The sequence below is a fragment of the Phacochoerus africanus genome, chromosome 6 (assembly GCF_016906955.1).
Source record: "Phacochoerus africanus isolate WHEZ1 chromosome 6, ROS_Pafr_v1, whole genome shotgun sequence".
NCBI lineage: Eukaryota > Metazoa > Chordata > Mammalia > Artiodactyla > Suidae > Phacochoerus > Phacochoerus africanus.
This window is the reverse complement of record NC_062549.1, coordinates 93,681,479-93,702,442: the sequence shown is the minus strand read 5'-3', so window position 1 is coordinate 93,702,442 and position 20,964 is coordinate 93,681,479. Positions and strand designations below refer to the sequence as shown.

The following is a 20,964-nucleotide window of genomic DNA, read 5'->3' as shown; positions in this document are numbered from 1 at the left end:
CAGGCATCTGGCTTCCTTGCCCATGGTCTGTGCCAGGGCTTTGCCTGGAATCTCAGGAGGGAGGAGGGAGGGGAAAAGAGAGCCTGGGAAAGAGGAGGGAAGTGGAGGCCCTGGAGCTGGGGGTGGGGGTGGAGGGGGAGTGTCATTGGTATTCTGGCCGCTGGAGGAGTCCCCCAGCGGCTGGGCAGCACTCAAGGCCCACCCCCTGGCGCCTGGCTGCACATTCATCAGTGACAGTTCTGGCCAGTGGGCACTCTGGGCTCCCAGCAACGCCTGCATTTTGTACATTGGTTTGCATGACCAGTAATGTCCACTCATTGTGCCACCCCTTCCACGTCTAGAGAGTTCCTGAGTTGCTTTGCTTAACCCATGAATCTGCTGCCTAACCTCCATCCCTCCAGCTGCAAAGTCAGCTCCTCCTCTGTGCAGGGAGTGGGAGCACCACAGGAGGCAAAACCCAATCAGAGCTTCCTCCAGGGAGGTGGCTAAGGTCGTTTGCACCTGATTCTGCCTCCAAAAAAGAGATTCCCTCCCCCACTCATACGTATGTGTGATGTTTCCCCAGGAGGAAAGGCTCCCTCCCATTCTCCCTTCATCCTTTTCTCTTCTGAGGCCCTCCTCTGCTCCCCTTGACCAACAGGGAAGTCCCTCCAACTGTCTAACTTCCAACCTCTCCAGCTGCAACATCATCCTCTCGCTCGGCGAGGGCTCCCTGCCCGCCCCTTCTGCCCTCCCTCCCTCCCTCCCTCCCTCCCTAGTCCAAGTCCTCGGCTTCTCATCCCCAGGACGATGTCCTACTTCGCTCGTCCTTGCTCTCGCGGCTGCCGCCGCCGGGAACCGACGCAGAAAAGGCAGCGAGTCCCGTGATCTTCTTGAGCCCCCCGTGTTCCCAGCCTGGGGGCAGGGGCGGCCCCAAAGAAGGGCGGAGCGGGGGCGGGGGGAAAGAAAGGGGGTTTTGTGCGGCGCCCGGCCGCCGGGCTCCCTCTCCCGAGCGTCCTGCGGGCCCAGCCTCTCGTTGCGCCCGCGCAGTCCTCGCCGCAGTCTCGGCTGCAGCTGCAGGACCCAGCCGTGGACCCGGGGAGACCCTCGGAGGAGACGGCAAACTTCGCTGCGCCGCACCCCCATGCTGGCCCTCGGCCGCCAGCCGATAGGTGAGTGAGACCGCATTCCAGTCGCCCAGACCTGGGAAGGGAAGAGAAGGGAGTGCCCCTTGGCCGCCCTGTAGCCCGCGCCCCCCACTCTGCAGCCCGCGCCTCCCGTGGTTCCAGCGCATTCAACCCGCCGACCCCTGACACCTTGGAGAGGTCCGCTGTCGGTCAGTCCGGAGCGCCTATGGCCCCTGCCGCTGTCCTGCCATTTCCAGCTCTGCCGCTGCCCGCCCCCACCCCTTTGCTGCTTGCAATCAGCCCCCTTGAGTCTGCGAGCTAATGGGAACGCCCCTCTTGGTCCCCGAGTCTTCCCGGCTGCGGGCTCCAGTCCCAGCACCGCTCCTGAGATTTCCGACCTTGTCCTGAGCAGGGCGGCAGCCTCCGACTCGGTACCCACTGTGCAGGCAGCAACGCGAGAGGAACCGCGGAAGGCAACCCTGGGGGTACCTCCCCGTAGCCCTCAGGACAGACGTCAAGAGCTGCTGTAGTGGGTGGTCTCAGCGCCATCGACTAGAGCTGGAATCCCAATTCTGACACTTACTTGCTGTGTGACCTTGGGCAAGTTAGTTGACCTCTCTGAACCTCGGATTCCTCATCAGTGTACTGCATAAGCAGCATTTTTCTCAAAGTTGAGGTTATACCTGGGAAGCATTTAGTAAGAGGCCTGACTCAGGTAGACGGTCAGGAACTGCTGGCTGGAATTCCAGCTTCCATTCCTGCTTTCCTTCCTGGCACTGCTGCTGAACTGGGAACCCCCTCCCCTCAGGTACTCTGTAGCCCCTTCCCGTTAAAATAGCAATGAGTTCTAACAGGACCAAGATTTGCCATCAGTCTTGTCAGCACCATTAATATCTGTATTACTTCTAATCAGATCATATCAGCAAGAGCAAGGGACACAGTTACCCCTGGTATTACCGGTGCCTGTGTTGTCATGGCTAACTTTGCCATTCATAATGGCATCGTCCACATTTCAGGTTTCACGCTAGGAGAAGCTACAATAGCTTGACTGGCGACGTTGCTAATCATATGATTTGTTGTGCTTCCAATAAATAGGACTCTTTATACAATTACTGCAATTAGTCCTGCAGGCCCTGCTAAGGCCTCACTGATATTTTGAAGGTTCATGTTGCCCCTCACACAGTCACTAAGGGAATAGCTGAAAGCTTTCCTCCTGCTGAGACTGAGGCTCTGGTCTCCCGTGCATCCCTGCTGACCCTGCCAAGCGCTGGAGCTCAGTTCCAATGGGGCAGACCTTGGACTGCCGGTTGGTGGGCATTCAGCATAGAGATGGTGGGTGTTGGTTATGTGTGCATATGTGCATGTGCACACATAGGATGCAAGCATGCATGTGTTCTCTCATGCTCACGTGCATGTGTGCTCGCGTGCACATGCACGCACACACAGCCTGGTCTTGAGTCCCTGTGGATTGGGCTTATAAAGCCTGTGAGAGAATGGACGTCCATGGTCAAACAAGAAAAATAATGTAAGAAGAGGGAAGTTTCCTGAACAGCTGGGGAAACTCTAGACAAGCAGTCTAGAAGCTGGAGCAGAGGGCTGATGTGGCATCTCAGGGGAAGGGACGGGAAGACTGCCGAGCTCTCGAGGTTAGAGATGGAGTGGTGTGTCCTGCTTTGGAGGATGAGAAGATGGAGCTGAGATGGGTGGGTGTGTGGGAGGGAGACCAAGGTGTGGACTCCTGAATCTGAGTCTGGTTCCTAAGAGGAAGGGATGTCTGTTTACCCAGGACTTCTAACTACCCTGGAAAGGGGCTGAGGCCCAAGCTTGGTGTGATTAGTTGGGGTGGGAGTGGGGACTGTGGGAGGTATGCAGAGCCAGGTCCTCATCAGCCTCAGATTTTCCCCCTTCATTCCCCCACCTACATAACAGAGGTGAAAGGGGGGGGGTCTAGGGTGTTGGGTGTTGCTTCCAGAGTGGCTCCAACTATATGGGTTTCTGGGCCGCCTGTCAGAGCACTGGGAGCCAGGTCTGTGAGCAGCCCAAGGAGAGGGGAGGGAGGGCGCCAGAAAGGGGCCTGGCTCGGGACCTGGCACAGCTCAAATGCATGGCAAACAGTCTCCCGAGAACCCAGCAGGCACTGGCTCTTCATGCCAAATGGTCCCCACTCCAGCCCCAGAAAGCGGTCCTCTCAAGTGCCCAGTGCTGCCCAGTGCTGCCCAGTGCTGGTCTTGGCACCCTCTGATCTGGCCCCATCAAGGCCCTCCCCGCTCTCAAAGGTCAGAGAGAGGCCCTGCACATCTGGTTCCTGCCACTCTCCCCCACCTCTGACCCAGTGGGGGAAATGGAGGTCACAGTGGTGGGAACTTTATCTCAGGCTCAGGAAGGGGGGACACGTATGAAGGCAGAAAGGTCAGCGAAGATAGAGGTGGAATAATGCACCTGAAGTGGGAATGAGGAACTAATGGGAATAAGCCTGGTCTCCAAGAAGTCTTGCCTGCCTCCAACTTTTATCTCTCCTACTGCATCTTTTGCCTATTTCATGGCAGACTTGGCTCTCCATGATCTTCTGAATCTAACCCAACTTTTTTTCTTTTTTTTCTCATTTTTGGCCACCCTGCGGTACATGGAGCTCCTGAGCCAGAGATCAGATCCGAGCCAGAGTCATGACTAAGCCACGGCTGTGGCAACGCCAGATCCTTAACCCACTGTGCCAGGCCTGAGGATTGAATCTGTGTCCCAGTACTCCCAAAATGCCACTGATCCAGTTGCACCACAGTGGGAACTCCTAACCCAGCTCTTAAAGATGATGTCTGCTCTGCAGGCTTTCTCCTGGGGTCACATGGTTTGACGCCTGACTTGGCTTCACTGGGGACCGAGGGTCAACCCTATCCCTCTGTGGACCCATTTCTCAATATCCCACGCACATCCCTCCATTATGAGAGTGTAAGTGCTTTGAGATCTTCAGAGGAATAGTCTGCTTTCTTAGAGCTTCTGATGGCCAAGGGCAGGAGGGGAGATGGCCCCTCTTATTTTTTTTCTCACACCTTCCCTTAGCCCACCGCCCAGCGTGGGGCTGGGATGGGGGAAGGGAGAGGCTGGATGGAGGCCAGACTGGCAGAGACAGGGGCTTTGTCCCAGCTGGTTTCTGAGCCAGGAGATCCGGTGGGAAAGCCCGTGCCAGGCAGAAAGGAAAGGCTGCAAGGAAGAAGGGAGAAGGCAGCCAAGGAAGGGGGGCCAATTCTGGGGAGTAAAGAGAAGAGTTTCCTCATTAGTGATGGTAGGGTGGGGGGAGATCAAGGAGGGGTTGGGCTGGAGAGAAGTTATGCTTTGCTCAGGTTTAGACTAAGAAGCCTTCCCCAAGGAGGCTGTGTGGGTACAGTGCTCAGGGAGGAAGGGATAGGAAGGAAAGTTTGGAGGGAGACTGTGGGAGGAGGAGGGTTCCAAGGAGTCTGGCGCTGGGAGGGGCAGAGGGAACTCTAAGCATAATAGCACCTACCATTCATGCTGTATGCTCTAAACATTTATTGAGCTCTTACTGTGTGCAGGGTGCTATATATTTATTTGCACAGGTGTTTTTGTGTGTGTGTGTGTGTTTGTTTATTTAGGATAAAAAGTACTCTCAAAGCACATAGCCTCAGAGTTCCCATCGTGGTGCAGTGGTTAATGAATGTGACTAGGAACCATGAGGTTGCGGGTTCGATCCCTGCCCTTGCTCAGTGGGTTAAGGATCCGGCATTGCCGTGAGCTGTGGTGTAGGTCGCAGACGTGGCTTGGATCCTGCATTGCTGTGGCTCTGGCGTAGGCCGGTGGCTACAGTTCTGATTGGACCCCTAGCCTGGGAACCTCCATATGTTGTGGGAAGTGGCCCTAGAAAAGGCAAAAAGACAACAACAACAACAAAGCACATAGCCTCATCACAGCCTATGATGTAGTAGTAACGGTGCTCCTTTACAAGTAAGAAAACAAAGCCCTAAGGAGGGTAAGGAACTTGCTTTAAGTCACGCAGTGAGTTGACAAGGACCCAGGTCTTGGTGCTGAATAAGAATCCCTCCGGGGGAGACATGGATCAGAAACAGTGTTAATGGTGAGGTGGGGGCATTGGGCTTCTGAGGTCGGGATAAGTGATCCATGCGGCTGGGGCAGGAGCCGGAAGCCCATCCTGAGGTCTAACCCCATTTTTCCTCCTCAAGTCCCTCCATCAGCCTGCAGCATGGCCCCACTGTTCCTGCCCCTGCTGGCAGCACTGGCTCTGGCCCCGGTCCCTGCGGCCTTGGCTGATGCTCTGGAAGGGGACAGCTCAGGTAAGCAATGCCACTCAGGGTCACTGTCTACCTCCTGCATCGCCCCTGCTGTAGAAAGTGGCTTCTTGTTCAGCCCTAACCGACCTCTGCCAGCCTCGGGGGACCCATGGAGGAGATGGAATCGGGAGCACTGTGGGGAAGGGTCTGGGCAGGGACGCTTGAAAATAGGGGATGATTTAGGGGCCCCTGATAGGGTGGTGGAATCTTGGGAGTAGGGCTGGGGAGGAGCGCTAGGTTCAAGGCTGCAAGTCCCCAGGGCAGAGGATGGGGGAATTTGGGGCACGGTGAATGGGGCTGGGAGGCAGAACAGGGATGGAGTTGGGAGAAATCGTGAAGGTGACTCTGAAGGGAATAGATGTGGCGCGGGGGGTGTGTGGGGGGGACTTTTAAGTCAGGGCTGGAGGACCCAAGGGGCAAGATTAGAAGACCCTGGGGTGGGGCCCAGAAAACCTAGGCGTGGTACCGGGATACTCTGGGGGGCGAAACTGACTGGGGAACTTGGCGGATGGGTCTGGAGATCGTGAGTGGTGGGCTTGGGGGACCTAGAGGTAGGTTTGCAGGACTCTTGGGGCGGAGCTACGTTCCAGGGGGCGGGGTTACGAAAACTCGCGGCGTGGCCGAGGAATCCTGGGGCGGGGCCGCAGGGATCCTGGGGCGGGGCTTGGAAACCCTGGGCCGGGTCCCCGCGGATCCTTAACACTGAGTTGCAGCCGGCCCCGCCCGCCTACAGAGGACCGGGCCTTCCGCGTGCGCATCGCCGGCGACGCGCCGCTGCAGGGCGTGCTGGGTGGCGCCCTCACCATCCCGTGCCACGTTCACTACCTGCGGCCGCCGCCGAGCCGCCGGGCCGCGCTGGGCTCCCCGCGGGTCAAGTGGACCTTCCTGTCTCGGGGCCGGGAGGCCGAGGTTCTGGTGGCGAGGGGGCTGCGCGTCAAGGTGAGCGAGGCCTACCGGTTCCGCGTGGCACTGCCTGGGTACCCGGCGTCACTCACCGATGTCTCCCTGGTGCTGAGCGAGCTGCGGCCCAACGACTCCGGCATCTACCGCTGCGAGGTTCAGCACGGCATCGATGACAGCAGCGACGCTGTGGAGGTCAAGGTCAAAGGTGAGAGAGCAGGGGTGGAAAGAAGTTCCTGGGAGTTCCCGATGTGGCTCAGTGGTTAACGAATCCGACTAGGAACCATGAGGTTGAGGGTTCAATCCCTGGCCTTGCTCAGTGGGTTATAAGGATCCGGCATTGCCGTGAGCTGTGGTATAGCGGCTCAGATCTTGCATTGCTGTGGCTGTGGTGTGTAGGCTGAGGGCTACAGCTCCGATTAGACCCCTAGCCTGGGAACCTCCATATGCTGTGGGTGCTGCCCTAGAAAAAGAAAAAAAAAGGAAGAAATTCTCTGGAGAGAGAGAGGGAAGGACTCCAAGCCCTCAGGGAGCCCACAGCCTGAGGGGGAAGCAAACATCTAGAAGGTACAGGTTGAGTTGGAAAAGGAATGAGTAGATACTGGCCTTTGTTACCTACTTTCACTCTTCAGGGGGAGGAAATTCTACCCACAGTCTAACTTAAGCCCCGCATGCTGTAGAGTGAGTGCAATTTGGACTCTGCCCTTTGTGTACAGGAGAGTGACAAGGAGGTTGAGGGGTATCACTGTTCCTGTGACCCTGCCTCAGGAACCTCTCTGCCCCCAGGGGTTGTCTTTCTCTACCGAGAGGGCTCTGCCCGCTACGCTTTCTCCTTCACTGGGGCCCAGGAAGCCTGTGCCCGCATCGGAGCCCGAATCGCCACTCCGGAGCAGCTCTATGCCGCCTACCTCGGGGGCTATGAACAGTGTGATGCTGGCTGGTTGTCTGACCAGACTGTGAGGTGGGCTGGAGCTGTGGACCAGGAACTTCTAGTTGCTTCTGAGGTGGCTATGGCCTCTAGTTCTGCCAGGGGCTGCCTGGCCTCAGGCCTGCCATAGAAGGCTCAGAGGGTGGGTGAGGACCCTGCCATGGGGGTGTGCATTTCTGCAGAGCTGGGAGGACAACGGCTGCATTGAAAGGCAGTGTGATTCAGGAGTTCTCATTGTGGCTCAGCAGGAACGAACCCGACCAGTATCCATGAGGATTCGGGTTCCATCCCTGGCCTCACTCAGTGTGTTAAGGATCCAGCTTTGCCGTGAACTGTGGTGTAGGTCACAGAGGCGACTCGGATCCCGTGTTGCTCTGGCTGTGGTGTAGGCGGGCAGCTACAGCTCCGATTGGACCCCCTAGCCTGGGAACGTCCATAGCTGCATGTTGAGCCCTAAAAAGCAAAAAAGAAAAAAAAAGAAAAAGAAAGGAAAAAAACGCAAGGTGATGCAGGAGGGTGACCATGGAATGGGTCCCTGGTGAAAACTCCCTGGTGAAGGCATTTGTCCCCCCCTCCCCAGGTATCCCATCCAGACTCCACGAGAGGCCTGTTATGGAGACATGGATGGCTTCCCTGGGGTCCGGAACTATGGAGTGGTAGACCCAGATGACCTCTATGATGTCTACTGTTATGCTGAAGAATTAAATGGTGATTGGGGGATGGAGGTTCCTGGGGGAAGAGCCCCCTCCCTAGTGCTACCCGTAGTCCTCCTGGGCTTCTATTCGACCTTATCCACCCTTATCATCCTGTATTTAAGTGAGCAGGTGGGGGTAAGGAAACATTGCCCCTCCCTCCAAACACAGTCATAGAGGCAAGTTTATGGCCAAAGTCTCAGACAGGTGGTAGGAAACTGAGTTTGCAACCTGCCATGCATTTCTCCACCTCTGAGCCTCAGTTTCCTTCTCTGCAGAACAAGGAAGTTGGGCCAGTTTCCTTTGAGCAATATTATCCATCTTAAGGTTCTATCAAGTCTTCGATCCTCGGAAGTAGGATGGTGGACTCCATGTCACAAATGAGGAGACAGAGCCCCAGAGAATCTCCCAGAATCCCTGTGGGAACCCAGGGTGGAAGGGGGCTACCTTCCTGGTAATCCATCCCCCTCCTCCTCCCCAGGAGAGCTGTTTCTGGGTGCCCCTCCAGACAAGCTGACATTGGAGGAGGCACGTGCGTACTGCCAGGAGCGGGGTGCCGAGATTGCAACCACGGGCCAGCTGTATGCAGCCTGGGATGGTGGCCTGGACCGCTGCAGCCCAGGCTGGCTGGCTGATGGCAGTGTGCGCTACCCCATCGTCACACCCAGCCAGCGCTGTGGTGGGGGCCTCCCTGGTGTCAAGACTCTTTTCCTCTTTCCCAACCAGACGGGCTTCCCCAACAAGCACAGCCGCTTCAACGTCTACTGCTTCCGAGGTGAGCCCCCCTCCCCTGCAAAGGCTGAGACCCACCTCAGGGAGGCAGAGTTGCGCCTCGCAGGCCTCCCTCAGCTCTGACCAGTCTCTCTCGGGTCTTTGCCACTGGCCTGAAGGAGCCTTGGGTAATGATCAGGTTGTCACCTCAGGCTCTAATTCTGATCACTCCCTCTGGCTTGGACTGCACGGCCTCAAGGAGAGCTCGCCCCTCTGCATCTTTTCACTCGGGCTCCACATCTGCATTCTGGGCCTTATCGCCTCCTGTTGCAAATCTGCCTAAAAAGCTGCATCTCCCATATTGGGCTGACCAGATATGTGTCCATCTCTGCTGACCAGAGAGGACTGACTTTCCCGGTGCCAGTTAACCAAACACCCTCCAGGGCCCTCAGAGGGGTTTCCAGAACCTTCAGCTAGAAGGTGTCAGATCTTTAGCCACCAAATATTGATTGACAGACACAATTCCCCCGACAGGGAGAAGGTCCTTAAGGACAGTTGGGTGATGTAATGGCTTCCTGCCCACATCTTATATTGGGAGCTGGAGGGGAGGCAGAGGCTCAGGGCCCAGGCCAAGGGTGACTCACCATCGCCATAGAGTGTCTGAGTCCTTGCCCCAACTGTGAGCCTGCCGTAGTGGTACAAGGGCTGGGGGCAGAAGTGGGAGGAGAAGACACAGCCTTTACCCTCAGAGAGCTCCTAATCTGACGGAGGAGGAGACAGTTTCTGCCATGGGAACCCCCAATCTGACCAAAGCTGAAATGCCTTGCTCCCAGCACAAGGAAAGTCTGAGAAAAAGCCTTACTGCCGCGGGGACAGATCTCAAAGCAGCTTTGGCCTAAGGCTGCGAGGGGTGGGGAAGTGAAGTCCACTGCAAGGCAGGTCCATCGGGAAAGGGTTCCTGGAACATGGATAATGGTGGTGATGATGACGATAGCTAATGCTTCTAGCACAGATTATAGTTATGTGCCAAGCACCATTCTGGGAAGAATGGAAGGAGGAACTGAATCAGGAGAAAGAGGGGAGAGAAGAGGATGACTGGTTGCAAGCAGGTGGAGGACAGAGCAGGCAAGGGCACGCCTCCTTCAGATTTGCTTGTCTGGTATGAGCAAGGCTCATTGGAGCAGGTGATGAGGGCAGGATGTGCTGTCCTGTCTTGACTGACTGAACACAGACGGCCCTCAGGGCTTTTCTTAGCCCAATTCCACCTTTGCTTCATTGGTTTTCTGTTCTTGGTTCCTTTCCCTGGGGACAAGGTAATTCATTCTAAAACTCTGCTTATTTTCAGGGAGCAGATCCTGGTGGGATGGGGTGGCCCCTTCCTTTGCCCTTTGGACCCAACACTGAGATCAGCAGGTCGTGACAATTGAATGTCCTCCCTGTACTCTACCCCTTAGCTCTCCTGTGGTGCTGGCCACCTGTCCCCTTTCACTTCTAAAGCCCTGGGTCCTTCGCACCTTACCCTAAACTCCTTCTGCCTCCATCCCCTTACTCAAGGGATGCCCTCTCTCCTGAGCCTTTCTTTATCATGCCACCTAAATGAGTACTTCCCAGAGTTCAGTGATAATGAATCTGACTAGGATCCATGAGGATGCAGGTTTGATCCCTGGCTTAGCTCCCTGGGCTTACTCAGTGGGTTAAGGATCCGGCATTGCTGTGAGCCATGGTGTGGGCTGCAGGTGTTGCTGTGACTCTGGTGTAGGCCAGCAGCTACAGTTCTGATTTGACCTCTAGCCTGGAAACTTTCATATGCCACCGAGACGGCCCTAAAAAGCTAAAAGAAAAAAAAAAGTAAATTAGTACTTCCCATCTCTTTCCTCCACTTAATGGTTCTTTATATGGTAACATTATAATATATGTTTATTTATCTATATCTAGAATATAGATTCTCTTGAGGGCAGGAAGCTTGCTCTTTTGGTTTTTTTGGGGGGGTTTATTTGTTTTTTGGCTGCACCCATGGCATTTGGAAGTTGCTGGGCCAGGGATCAAACCTGCACCACAGCAGTGACCAGAGCCACTACAGTGACAGTGTGGGATCCTTAACCTGCTGCGCCACAAGAGAACTGCAGGAAGTTTGCTCTTTGCACTGCATCCTCAGTGCCCAGGAAAACGCTTGGCATGACACATAGCACTTGATTAATGCTTGAGGAATGAGTGATGACGTCCCAGGGTGCTCCCTGGGCCCCATAGGTGCTCCATAGGGAAGATGAGAGAGAATTAAGAGAATCCTATGGTCTCTGAGTCTAACTCAGAACCCTCCCATGCCTGGGAGGGTGGAACCACCTCTTTAACCTGCCCTCGGCACTTTCCTCTTGCTGCAGACTCTACTCAGCCCTCTGCCATCCCTGAGGCCTCCAATCCAGCCTCTGATCTGGCCTCTGATGCACTGGAAGCAATTGTCACAGTGACAGAGACCCTGGAGGAGCTGCAGCTGCCTCAGGAAGCTGTGGAGAGTGAGTCCCGAGGAGCCATCTACTCCATTCCTATCATGGAAGATGGAGGAGGTGGAAGCTCCACTCCAGAAGACCCAGCAGAGGCCCCGAGGACCCTTCTAGGTAACTCACATCCCTTACTCTGGGGATGTCTCCACCTGGGAGAAGCTAGGGGAGGAAGGGGGCAAACCCAGGTTGAGGCTGGGGTTGTGGCTGCCATGACTCTGCCCTGTCCCCTCTCAGCAGCACAGTGGTGCAGGCACCTCTTCTGTCCCTCACCCAATCTTTGCTTTTCTAGCAAATTCCAGTCTCAACTAGCTGAGTCTGGAGATGCTTGGACTAAGGAACTGCCTCTGGGAAGGAGGGATCTCCTTTGGTCTCTCTTCCCCTTCATCTGCCCAAAATAAACGGAGAATTTTAACAGAGGGGGAGAGGGGAATGCAGCTGCCATGTTTTCCTGGGCTAATGACAGCTCACAGAGCCTCCCCAAGTGTTGCTTCAACATTGCAGCTCCAGTCGAATTTCTTCTGCTGTGGGGCAAAGACAGCTCCTCCCTCTCCCCCAGGGCTCACCCTTCCTAACCCCTCCCTTTCCCCTTTCCCCTTCCTTCTTCCGGTCCTCCGGTGGGTGCTGTCCCTGGTGCTGAATCATCTGTGCTTTACCTAGAGTTTGAAACCCAATCCATTGTAACCCCCCTGGGGTCCTCAGAAGAGGAAAGCCAAGTGTTGGAGGAAGAAGAGAAATTCGAGGAAGAAGAAGAGGAGGAGGTGGAGGATAAGGCCCTGTGGGCCTGGCCCAGCGAGCCTGGCAGTCTGCACCCAGAAGCCACTCTCCCCACCGAGCCAGCTCCAGAGGAGTCACTCTTCCAGGCATCCCCACCAGCAAGGGCAGTCCTACAGCCTGGTGCATCATCACCTCCTTATGGAGAGCCAGAGGCTCCCAGGCCTCCAAGGGTCCTTGGACCACCCACGGAGACCCCACCCACTCCCAGGGAGGGGAACCTGGCATCCCCACCATCTTCCACTCTGGTTGGGGCAAGAGACATAGGGGTGGATACTGGGGGTCCTGAGCTGTCTGGGGTCCCTCGAGGAGAGAGTGAAGAGACAGGGAGCTCCGAGGATGCCCCTTCCATGCTTCCAGCCACACTGGCCCCTGAGGGTACCAGGGAGCTGGAGATCCCCTCTGAAGAACATTCTGGAAGAACTGTCCCAGCAGGGACTTCAGTGCGGGCTCAGCCGGTGCTGCCCACTGACAGTGCCAGCCGTGGTGGAGTGGCCGTGGCCCCCTCATCAGGTAACTGTGCCCAAGGTTCAACCTCCCTCTTTATCCTCCTCCTATTTCTCCCCCTGCAGCTCCGGATCACCTGACCTATAGTCCTTTAACCCACCATTGCCCCAGACTCTCTGTCCTTTGCCTTTATTCTCCCACCCACCTTTACCTGTGGGCTTCCAGTCTTGGATACCCCACCTTGTGACTTCCATCTGAGCTCTCTGATTCCTCATCCTGCAACCCCCAACTCCATGACTCCCCCCTGCATTTACCCTTCTCCTTGTTTCTGAAATCCTCACCCTGTGACACCAGCCTTACCACTGACCCCCTGGGACTTTTTCCTACCCTCAGCTCTCTACCTGTGCCTCACATCTCACTGGCCCCACAAAGCATCCTCACGCCTTGTTCAATGAGTGTCTGCATTACCTTTTGCATTCTTCAAGGGCCAAGGCCCATTCCCCACTGCTCCCTCCCCCTCCTGTGTGCCACCCCCCTCCTCCCACTGGTATCAGGGAAGCCTGGGAGTCCATTCCTACCCCCACCTGTCCACCTTTGGGGTCCAGGATCACCCTTATTCCCACAGAGCCTTAAGCGACTACTTCTGTGAAGTATTTTTTTTCGACTGTTTCATGGAAACAAGCCTTGGAAATAAATCTCTATTAAACCGCTTTATAACCAAACTCTGGCACCCTCTGTCTCCACCTCCAGCTGTTTGCCCCTTTCATTCCATGGATCTATGTCCTGGGTGGCTCTCTGATGTTGCCCTTTGGCTCCATCTCGCTGTCTCTGTCTGTCTGTCTCCCCTGGGTTTCTGTGTGTCTCTTTGCCTCTTCCTTCCCATCTTCACCCTGCACCCTTTCTTGGCCTGGTGGTCTAAGAGCCCCTTGCTGTTCCCTCATCCTCTCCTCAGGCCTCTCTCTGCCTTCCTTCCTGGAAGCTAAGATCCCAAATCTCCCTGGACACATTACCCTGAGAAGTTGTTGTCTGTCAGTCTGTGGGAATGTGGAGCGTTGTGGTCCTTCACTCCTCACTCCAGATGAGGAAAAACCTCTGCAGCCCAGAGTGTGTGTGTGTGTGTGTGTGTGTGTGTGTGTGTGTGTGTGTGTGTTTGGGTGTGTATGTGTCCATTTATATTCATTTCTGATCCATCTTGATGACTTCCATCTGGAGCCATGCATACACAGTACTGACCGAGAAAGTCCCCCCTAGCATGGAGGCCATTGCCCGGCATCCAGGTGCCCCAGGACCCCATCTGCCTTCCCCTACAGCAGGGGGATGGTATCTAACTTTCATCCCATGGTCCATGGCCTCCCCATCCTGCACTAACTCCTGCACTAATGACCACCCTCATCCTCTATTTCACCATCCCTGAACCCAAAGGACCTCAAAGTTCCTAATGCTGGAGAAAACACAAACAGGAGGCGAGGATGGAGAGTGTGGGGAGAAGGGGAATGCGGAATTAGGGTCTGGGGTCTGAGAGAAGCCCAACCCATTCAGGGAAGGTTGAGCTTCCACATAGAGACCTCTAGTCCCAGGATCCCTCTCCTAGGTGGCCCAGGATGGCCCAGGGGGCTCTGCATCACAGGCTCAGCCATTTCAACTACTGCTCTCTGCCCAGCTGGCCTTGGAGTTCAGTGCTGCATGGGGTGGGAAGCGGCTTTGGCGGGGAGAGGAGCCCCATTAGAAGTACCTGCAGTGTCTTTTTGCCTACCTGAAGGATGAGAGAGAGGTCCTCCAGTGCGCTGATGCGGTAGGGGAGAAGGAAGAACTTTATGATTTATGGTAGTCGATCCAAAAGTTGGGGAGGTGGGAAGATCAGTAGAAGCTGAAGAAGAGCTCCTTCACCCCCGACACCCCCCCCAGTCCTGGTTCAGGTTCTGCCAACCACAGCCAGGGGAAGGGACCTGTGGCCTGGGTGGGGTACTGGAGACCAAGTTTGAGACTCTTTGTCCCAAACAGAGAGGGTGGACAGAGAGAAGGGTTGGGCAGAGAGGAGCAGAGAGGACAACAGGAAGAGCAGGAAAGTGTGAGGAATGGGAGGGGGGTTCAGGACCCCGGCCCTTTTTGGGGTCTGGTGCTTAAAGGGTAAAATAAAACACCTCCTCTCCTAGCTTTTAGCAGGGGGAGGGAGGTAGCAATACCAGCTTGGAAGAAGCTATTGGCAGGAGGGGTGGTGACAAGAGGAGTGGAGGGGAACAGCTGATTCATTTTACCCAAAACAGCTAGGTCATCCCAGCAAAATTCTTTGAATCGAGTCCAGCTTCCCTCCCCCCACCTCTGCTCCGATTCCCACCAGGCAGTGGATCTCAGGCTAGAGCGAAGCATTGTGGGCCTGGGCCTTGGCCTTGGCTGCTAGGAATGGGTGGCATGGTCTGAAGGGTCCCGCCAAGGGCTAGGCTGAGAGCCCTGACCTGCACTGTTGGTCTGTGAGGCCATCTTCTCAGGATCCTCTGGAACAGAAAGGGGTAGAATCTGACAGCCCCATCAGCACCCAGGCCCTGTGTAAGCACAGGCGCCCAGGATCCAGAGAGAGAGTTCAGAGGAGAAGGCAGATGTCTTGGCCGGACGGAGCTGGATCCAGACAACAGATTGCAGGCCTTTAGGGTGGTGTGTTAGTCCAAGAAGACTGCCTGGAGGAGAGGGAGCCAGAGGAAGGACCTAAATGGATTGGAGCGGTTGCTAGACTGGGGAATCTGCAGAAGGCCCTGAAGTGGAGGAGAAAAGGGGGCCCAGAGAGATAAGGAGAGGAAGCAAAGAAACTGGATAATGTCAAGAGAGTGTGTAGAGCCAGTATTGCAGGACGGCTTCTAGGCCTGGCTCTGCCCAGTAGACAGCAGGAGGAATGGTTAGTTCCCATCTGGACCACCCCGATATCAGGTCCCATACCTCACTGTTGCTATGGCAACCCTCTTCTCCCTCAATTCCACCCAGTCCACCTAGACTACAGAGATCTATGCTAGGCTCTGACACAATGGCAGGGGGTGGGGAACTAAACTCTAGGCCCAGAGAGGTAAAGTAGCAGGTCCCGTGTCACCCAGCAGAGCCAAGAGTTTAGTAAGAGCCCAGGATGCATGACAGACAGTCCGGTATCTTTCCAGAGGGCCCTTCTGGCCACTTCCCCCGGCCCCTGATACACAGGGCCCAGGTTGGTGGGCATGACAATGGCCTGCCCAGAGCCGAGCCAGTGCTGGAGGGGGTGGGGTTCAGTGAGACAGGGAAAAGGCCAGAATGCAGGGTGGGGCTGTGCCCAGAGGCAGGCTCCAGGGAGAATGTTTAGGGTGCTGTGATAGCCTCCAAGACAAGGCTCTGGCCTCTCAACCCTGTCCTGAGGGCTGAGGCTGCAGAGCTGTGCTCCCCGACCTCACTTCTCTCCCCCTCCAGGTGACTGTGTCCCCAGCCCCTGTCACAATGGTGGGACGTGCTTGGAGGAGGAGGAGGGGGTCCGCTGCCTATGTTTGCCTGGCTATGGGGGGGACCTGTGCGATGTTGGTGAGTGTGTTGTGGGGCTGTGGTGGGGGGAGATCTGAAGCCTGGATCCCGCCTCATCGCACTAGTTCTAGAGGGAGTGGGAGGCACTGGTTTGGGCCTTACCATTAATAAACCCCCATTTTATTTATTTATTTATTTATTTATTTTGCTTTTTAGGGCGCACCTGTGACATATTGAGGTTCCCAGGCTAGGGGTCGAATCCGAGCTACAGCTGCCAGCCTACATCACAGCCACAGCAACGCCAGATCCCAGCCTTGTCTTCGACCTACACCACAGCTTAGGGCAACGCTGGGATCCTTAACCCTCTGAGCCAAGCCAGAGATCGAACCCACAACCTCGTGATTCCTAATCGAATTCATTTCCACTGCACCACAGCGGGAACTCCAATACATCCCCATTTTAGATAAATTGCATAACCTCTCTGAGGCCTACCCTCAATTTCCTCATCTGTTAAATGGAACCAAAAATGCCCCCTCTCTGGGGCTCTGAGCTCCTGGAATTTGGCAGGCAATGTTTGCCAGTTTTCATTCTCCCGGGAAGAGAGGAGGGTTCAAGCTCTTCTTTAGGATGGAGGATTGCAGAGCCCCAAGCCAGGACTCCAGCCTTAACCCTGGTCCCTGTTGCTCAGAGAAAAAAAAGGCATTGGGGTCCCCTGCACCAGGGTCCCTCCGCTCTCTTGCTCTTGCTCGCAGCCTCTGTTTCCCTACTCACTCTATGGCTCCACCCCCTGCCCTCAGTCCCGCCCCCTCGATCTGCGGTGGTGGGAGGAGCCTAGTCCCTCTGCGTCAGGGGACCCAATCTCTCTGGGTTCCCGGACCTCCGGCCTAAGCTGCCTGCCCTTCTGTGTCCCAGGCCTCCGCTTCTGCAGCCCCGGCTGGGACTCCTTCCAGGGCGCCTGCTACAAGCACTTTTCTAAGCGAAAGAGCTGGGAAGAGGCGGAAAACAAGTGCCGGATGTACGGCGCGCACCTGGCCAGCATCAGCACGCCGGAGGAACAGGACTTCATCAACAGTGGGCTGGGGACGGGGCGGGAGGCGACTTGTTCTCTCGTACACACTCACTCGCTCATTAATCAATCAAGTAATTAATGAGTGAGTGTGTCAATTCCCTTATATATGAATTCAGGTACTCATTGCTTGGTTCCGCATTCATTCACTCACTTTTCCTTCCTCTCTCCCTCCTTCCCACTCCACACGTGGGCAGTGGGGCTTCAGGCAGGGGAGGGTTGAGATTCACGCAGGAAATACACCTGCATCAGCCTGGGGGCTCGGGGGCTCATTTTTAGTGGCTCCCCACCTCCCCGGCTCTCCTGCCTCCATTCATGCTCCCCTTGTGGAAAGTTTTTACTCCTCTTCCAGAGTTTCCCTTTTCTAGCCCTGGTGGTATTTTTCTTCTTCCCTCACCTCCCACGTCCCTGCCTTCCACCCTGCGGGTGTGCGGAGGTGGGAGAGAAGCGCGGATTTTGGCTTGCAGGAAGGGCTCCCCCCGCGGGTACCCCCAGATCGCCCCGCGGCAGGGAATGGCCGCCATCTGCTGGCAGCGACGCTCACTGCACGCCTTCGTCTTCCCTGCTGTTCTTCCCCAGATCAATACCGGGAGTACCAGTGGATTGGGCTCAACGATAGGACCATCGAAGGCGATTTCCTGTGGTCAGATGGCGTCCCCTTGGTGAGAGGCTTCAGCTGCCCCTCAGGCTACCTAGGTCGCTTCTTTGAAGCGCTTCTCCCATCCATCCGCAATGACCCTCAGCCCTCCCTCTCCTTTTCCTGGCCCTCCTCCTTTCTTTGTACCCCACCTCTTCTCTTCTGGTACCCATTATCCCTTCCCCCAACGCCCCCCCCCGACCTCTTCTTTCTCCTTCCGGGCCCTCTATTCTCCATCCCTCTAGCCTTCCCGCTCCTGGTGCCCCTCCCCCCACCTCCTCCTGCGGTCCTCCAGGTCCATTCCTCCCAGTGCTCTGGAGCTGGAGCTCCTCACCACCTCCTCCCTCCTCCCTCCTCCCTCCCAGCTCTATGAGAACTGGAACCCAGGGCAGCCAGACAGCTACTTCCTGTCCGGAGAGAACTGCGTGGTTATGGTGTGGCACGATCAGGGACAATGGAGCGATGTGCCCTGCAACTACCACCTGTCCTACACCTGCAAGATGGGGCTGGGTGAGGGCGGGCAAGCGGGAAGAGGGGTGGGGAGCAGGGAACCCCAGGGGGAGCTGATGCTGTGTAAAAGGAAGGTGCAAAGCCACACAGAGGAACCAGAAATATGTCCCAGGCCATGAGTTGGGTGAGATAACAAATTAGATGGGTCCATTCGGAATCCCTGCTCTCTTGCCTGTCAGCTTGTGACCTACTCCTCTCCTTCATCCCGATGCTGGGAACTGTTACACACAGTTCCTAATTGTGTCGGGCTCCCAGTTCCTGATTGTGTCCCCTCTGCAGTGTCCTGTGGGCCCCCACCGGAGCTGCCCCTGGCTCAAGTGTTTGGCCGTCCACGGCTGCGCTATGAAGTAGACACCGTGCTTCGTTACCGGTGCCGGGAGGGACTGACCCAGCGCAACCTGCCACTGATCCGCTGCCAGGAGAATGGTCTCTGGGAGACCCCTCAGATCTCTTGTGTGCCCCGCAGGCCTGTGAGTGCCAGGAGGAGGCGCGGGGGGGGGGGCACTAGCCAACACAGACCTGGGCTCCAATCCTATCTCTGTCCATCCCTGGCTGTGTGACCTTGGAGTTATCACTATCCCTCTCTGGGGCAAAGAGGAAATGGGCTGAATGGTCTGGGGTCCCCTTTAGGGCCGCTGTCTGAGAATAAGCTCTTCAGGGCTGAGCCAGGGAAAGTGTTCTGATGAGGTCAGGGGTCAAGGAATGAGAACCTGAGAGGGCAAGAGGGTGGGTTCTGAGAAGAGAGAAAGGGGAGGTGCCCAAGAAGGGAGGGTGAGTGTGTGTGTGTTTTTCCCAGGCTCGAGCTCTGCACCCAGTAAAGGCCCCAGAGGAACGTCAGAGGAGGCTACTGGGGCACTGGAAGGCACGGTCGACCCCCCCTCCCAATCCTGCTTCGGGTCCCTAAGGGGCAAGGCACTGCCCTCTGTCCCCAACCCTCCCTCGACCCCATGCTCTTCCCACCACAGGGAGTGACAACATGAGAGATGTGGAGCTGAAGTCCAGGTGATATTGCCTGGAGGAGCTTCTGGGAAATACCTGGACAGCCCCAGCCCTGCCTTAGGCCCTCTCACCCCTACCCTGGGCTTCAGGTTTTTCCCTCAGGGTCTCCAGGAGGTCCCAAAGTGCCTCAACTGCCCTCTCCTTGCGAGCTGTCCGGACCCCTCCATTCCCCTGGGTATGTGGAGGGGGCACTGTGCCCACTCATTCTTGGTTTTCCAAGAGAGTGGAGTACCTGTGAAACCAGCAGGAAATAAAGCTGCATTTGAGCCCAAGCAAGTTTGATGCTTCTGTGTGTGTGAAAGGGAGAGAAACGTGGAGCTGGGCCAAGCCTCACAGGGTAAATCCACCTTCTGTGTTTACTAGTTTCTGAAGGTCAGAGAAGCTTCCAGGATGTCAGTGGCTGTAAGAGTGCTTGGTACAGAATAGCTGCCCAGTTAAATTCTTGTGGAAGGAAGGAGCCCACAGGAGTTGGAGAACAGTATGAGGATAGTTGGAAGAACCTCAAGTTCCCAGAGTGTCCAGTCAAGCAGACCTAGAAGAATTCAGTCCAAGGAGGGAAAAGGGCTGAGGGCCTAGACAGGAAGGCAGAGAGGTGGGTGCCTCAGTGTCCACATTCTGAGCTTCCAGAGGGAGGTTCTCTCAAGGGGTATGAGGGTGAAGGGAATGCAGTAGGTTAGGCTGCAGGAAGGCTAACTTCCAACAGAGGATGCTGGAAGGGCAGAGGAGTGATCCCCAACCCTCACGCCGGCTGGGTTCTGGGGTAATGACCTATGGGTCCCGTAGGCTGTGGTCAGCAGAGGGCGCTGGGGCTGCAGGCATGGCTGCCTGAGAGTGCCTCGTACGCATGCGTGAGTGGAGCAGACAGGAAGGAGCCCCAGGATACCGCCAGGGGGCGCTGGGGGTCTGTCTTTCCGAGGAACCCAGGGCAGGGAAGTGGGGTTGCTGGCTGTAGCGGGGGAGGGTACATTTCCGGCCAGACTGAGCTGGCCCGGGGGTCTGTGAGTCAGCGAAGATTGAGATGATGAGGTCACTCTCTGAGCACTGGAGAGAGAATGACCTGCTGTGTGTGTGCGTGCGCGTGCGTGCGTGCGTGTGTGTGTGTGTGTGTGTGTGTGTGTGTGTGTGTGTTTACCTCATCGCAGTGCACTGAATTGTGTCTTATGGTAAAGTGTGTGTCAGGATATCGTGTCTTCATGATGGGGGTGAATCTTACTGCTTGCTGCAGATCCTCACACTTCACCACGCTTGGTCACATGCATACGCAACATGGGTGCACATTATCATGTGCACACTTCTGATGGCGCCCACCGTTACACCACATTCACACACACAGGCAGTTCTTATTCCTTTTTGTAGAAGTTGGGAAAACCTGGTAAAAGTAAGGGACAGGGAGACAGATCCAGAGAAGCAAAAATCTGAGCGTGCACAACGTGTGGCGACCCAGACAAATGAGACAGGACGGAGGAAGACAGGTGCTTGCTGGGAGGAGCTGGGGCCTCTCCCAGGCCATCTCTGCCCAGCTCCTGGGACTTCTCTAGGTCCATAAACCCCAAACCAGCTGCTCTCCGAGATGCCAGCAGTGACCTTTCAGACCCAGCTCCCACCTACCACTGCATTCTTCTCTCTAGCCCAGACGCTTCTGTCCCACCTGCCCTCCCCACACAACCCAGCTTCACAGAGCTAGGGAGCAGAACTGTTCCTTAAGGACCAACAGGGAAGATGATCCTGGGCCAGAGTAGAACCCCACATTTTCCTGTATTACTCTACCATTGCCCACTCATTGCACTTTTAGGGATATCAGATCATTAAGCTGGAATTGTAAGTAGATCAAGACTGAGGTGGGTCTTTGAAGGTGGGGTCTGAAGAGAACTCTGAAGAGAGGGCAGTGTCTGTCCTTTTTTTTTTTTTTTTTTACTTTTTAGAGACGCAC

The 20,964-nt window shown here is 55.9% G+C and overlaps 1 protein-coding gene across 3 annotated transcripts; it reads left to right on the top strand.

Moving 5' to 3' along the window:
* The first annotated feature begins 978 nt into the window (after positions 1–978).
* On the top strand, positions 979–19,306 carry BCAN (brevican). 3 transcript variants are annotated; one of them, XM_047784296.1, is made up of 14 exons: positions 979–1,151; positions 5,297–5,407; positions 6,138–6,512; positions 7,091–7,265; positions 7,813–7,940; positions 8,406–8,699; positions 11,014–11,247; positions 11,791–12,417; positions 15,775–15,882; positions 16,735–16,893; positions 17,468–17,550; positions 17,891–18,035; positions 18,315–18,505; positions 18,832–19,306. In XM_047784296.1, exons 1-14 carry the CDS (start codon positions 1,124–1,126, stop codon positions 18,937–18,939), a joined length of 2,766 nt encoding a protein of 921 aa, XP_047640252.1. In that variant the 5' UTR covers positions 979–1,123; the 3' UTR covers positions 18,940–19,306. The 3 variants fall into 3 exon arrangements, with proteins under 3 accessions (XP_047640252.1, XP_047640251.1, XP_047640250.1); XM_047784295.1 differs by lacking the exon at positions 979–1,151 and having other exon boundaries at positions 4,990–5,407; positions 18,832–18,897; positions 19,001–19,306; XM_047784294.1 differs by lacking the exon at positions 979–1,151 and having other exon boundaries at positions 4,990–5,407.
* Positions 19,307–20,964: the final 1,658 nt, after the last annotated feature.

Excerpts from the sequence above, each read along its gene's own strand:
- BCAN (XM_047784294.1), top strand. The coding sequence starts at position 5,188 with ATGGTGAGGTGGGGGCATTGGGCTTCTGAGGTCGGGATAAGTGATCCA. Across the intron at positions 7,266-7,812 it reads TTGTCTGACCAGACTGTGAG|GTATCCCATCCAGACTCCAC; the intron begins GTGGGCTGGAGC and ends CCCCCTCCCCAG. Across the intron at positions 8,700-11,013 it reads CAACGTCTACTGCTTCCGAG|ACTCTACTCAGCCCTCTGCC; the intron begins GTGAGCCCCCCT and ends CTCTTGCTGCAG.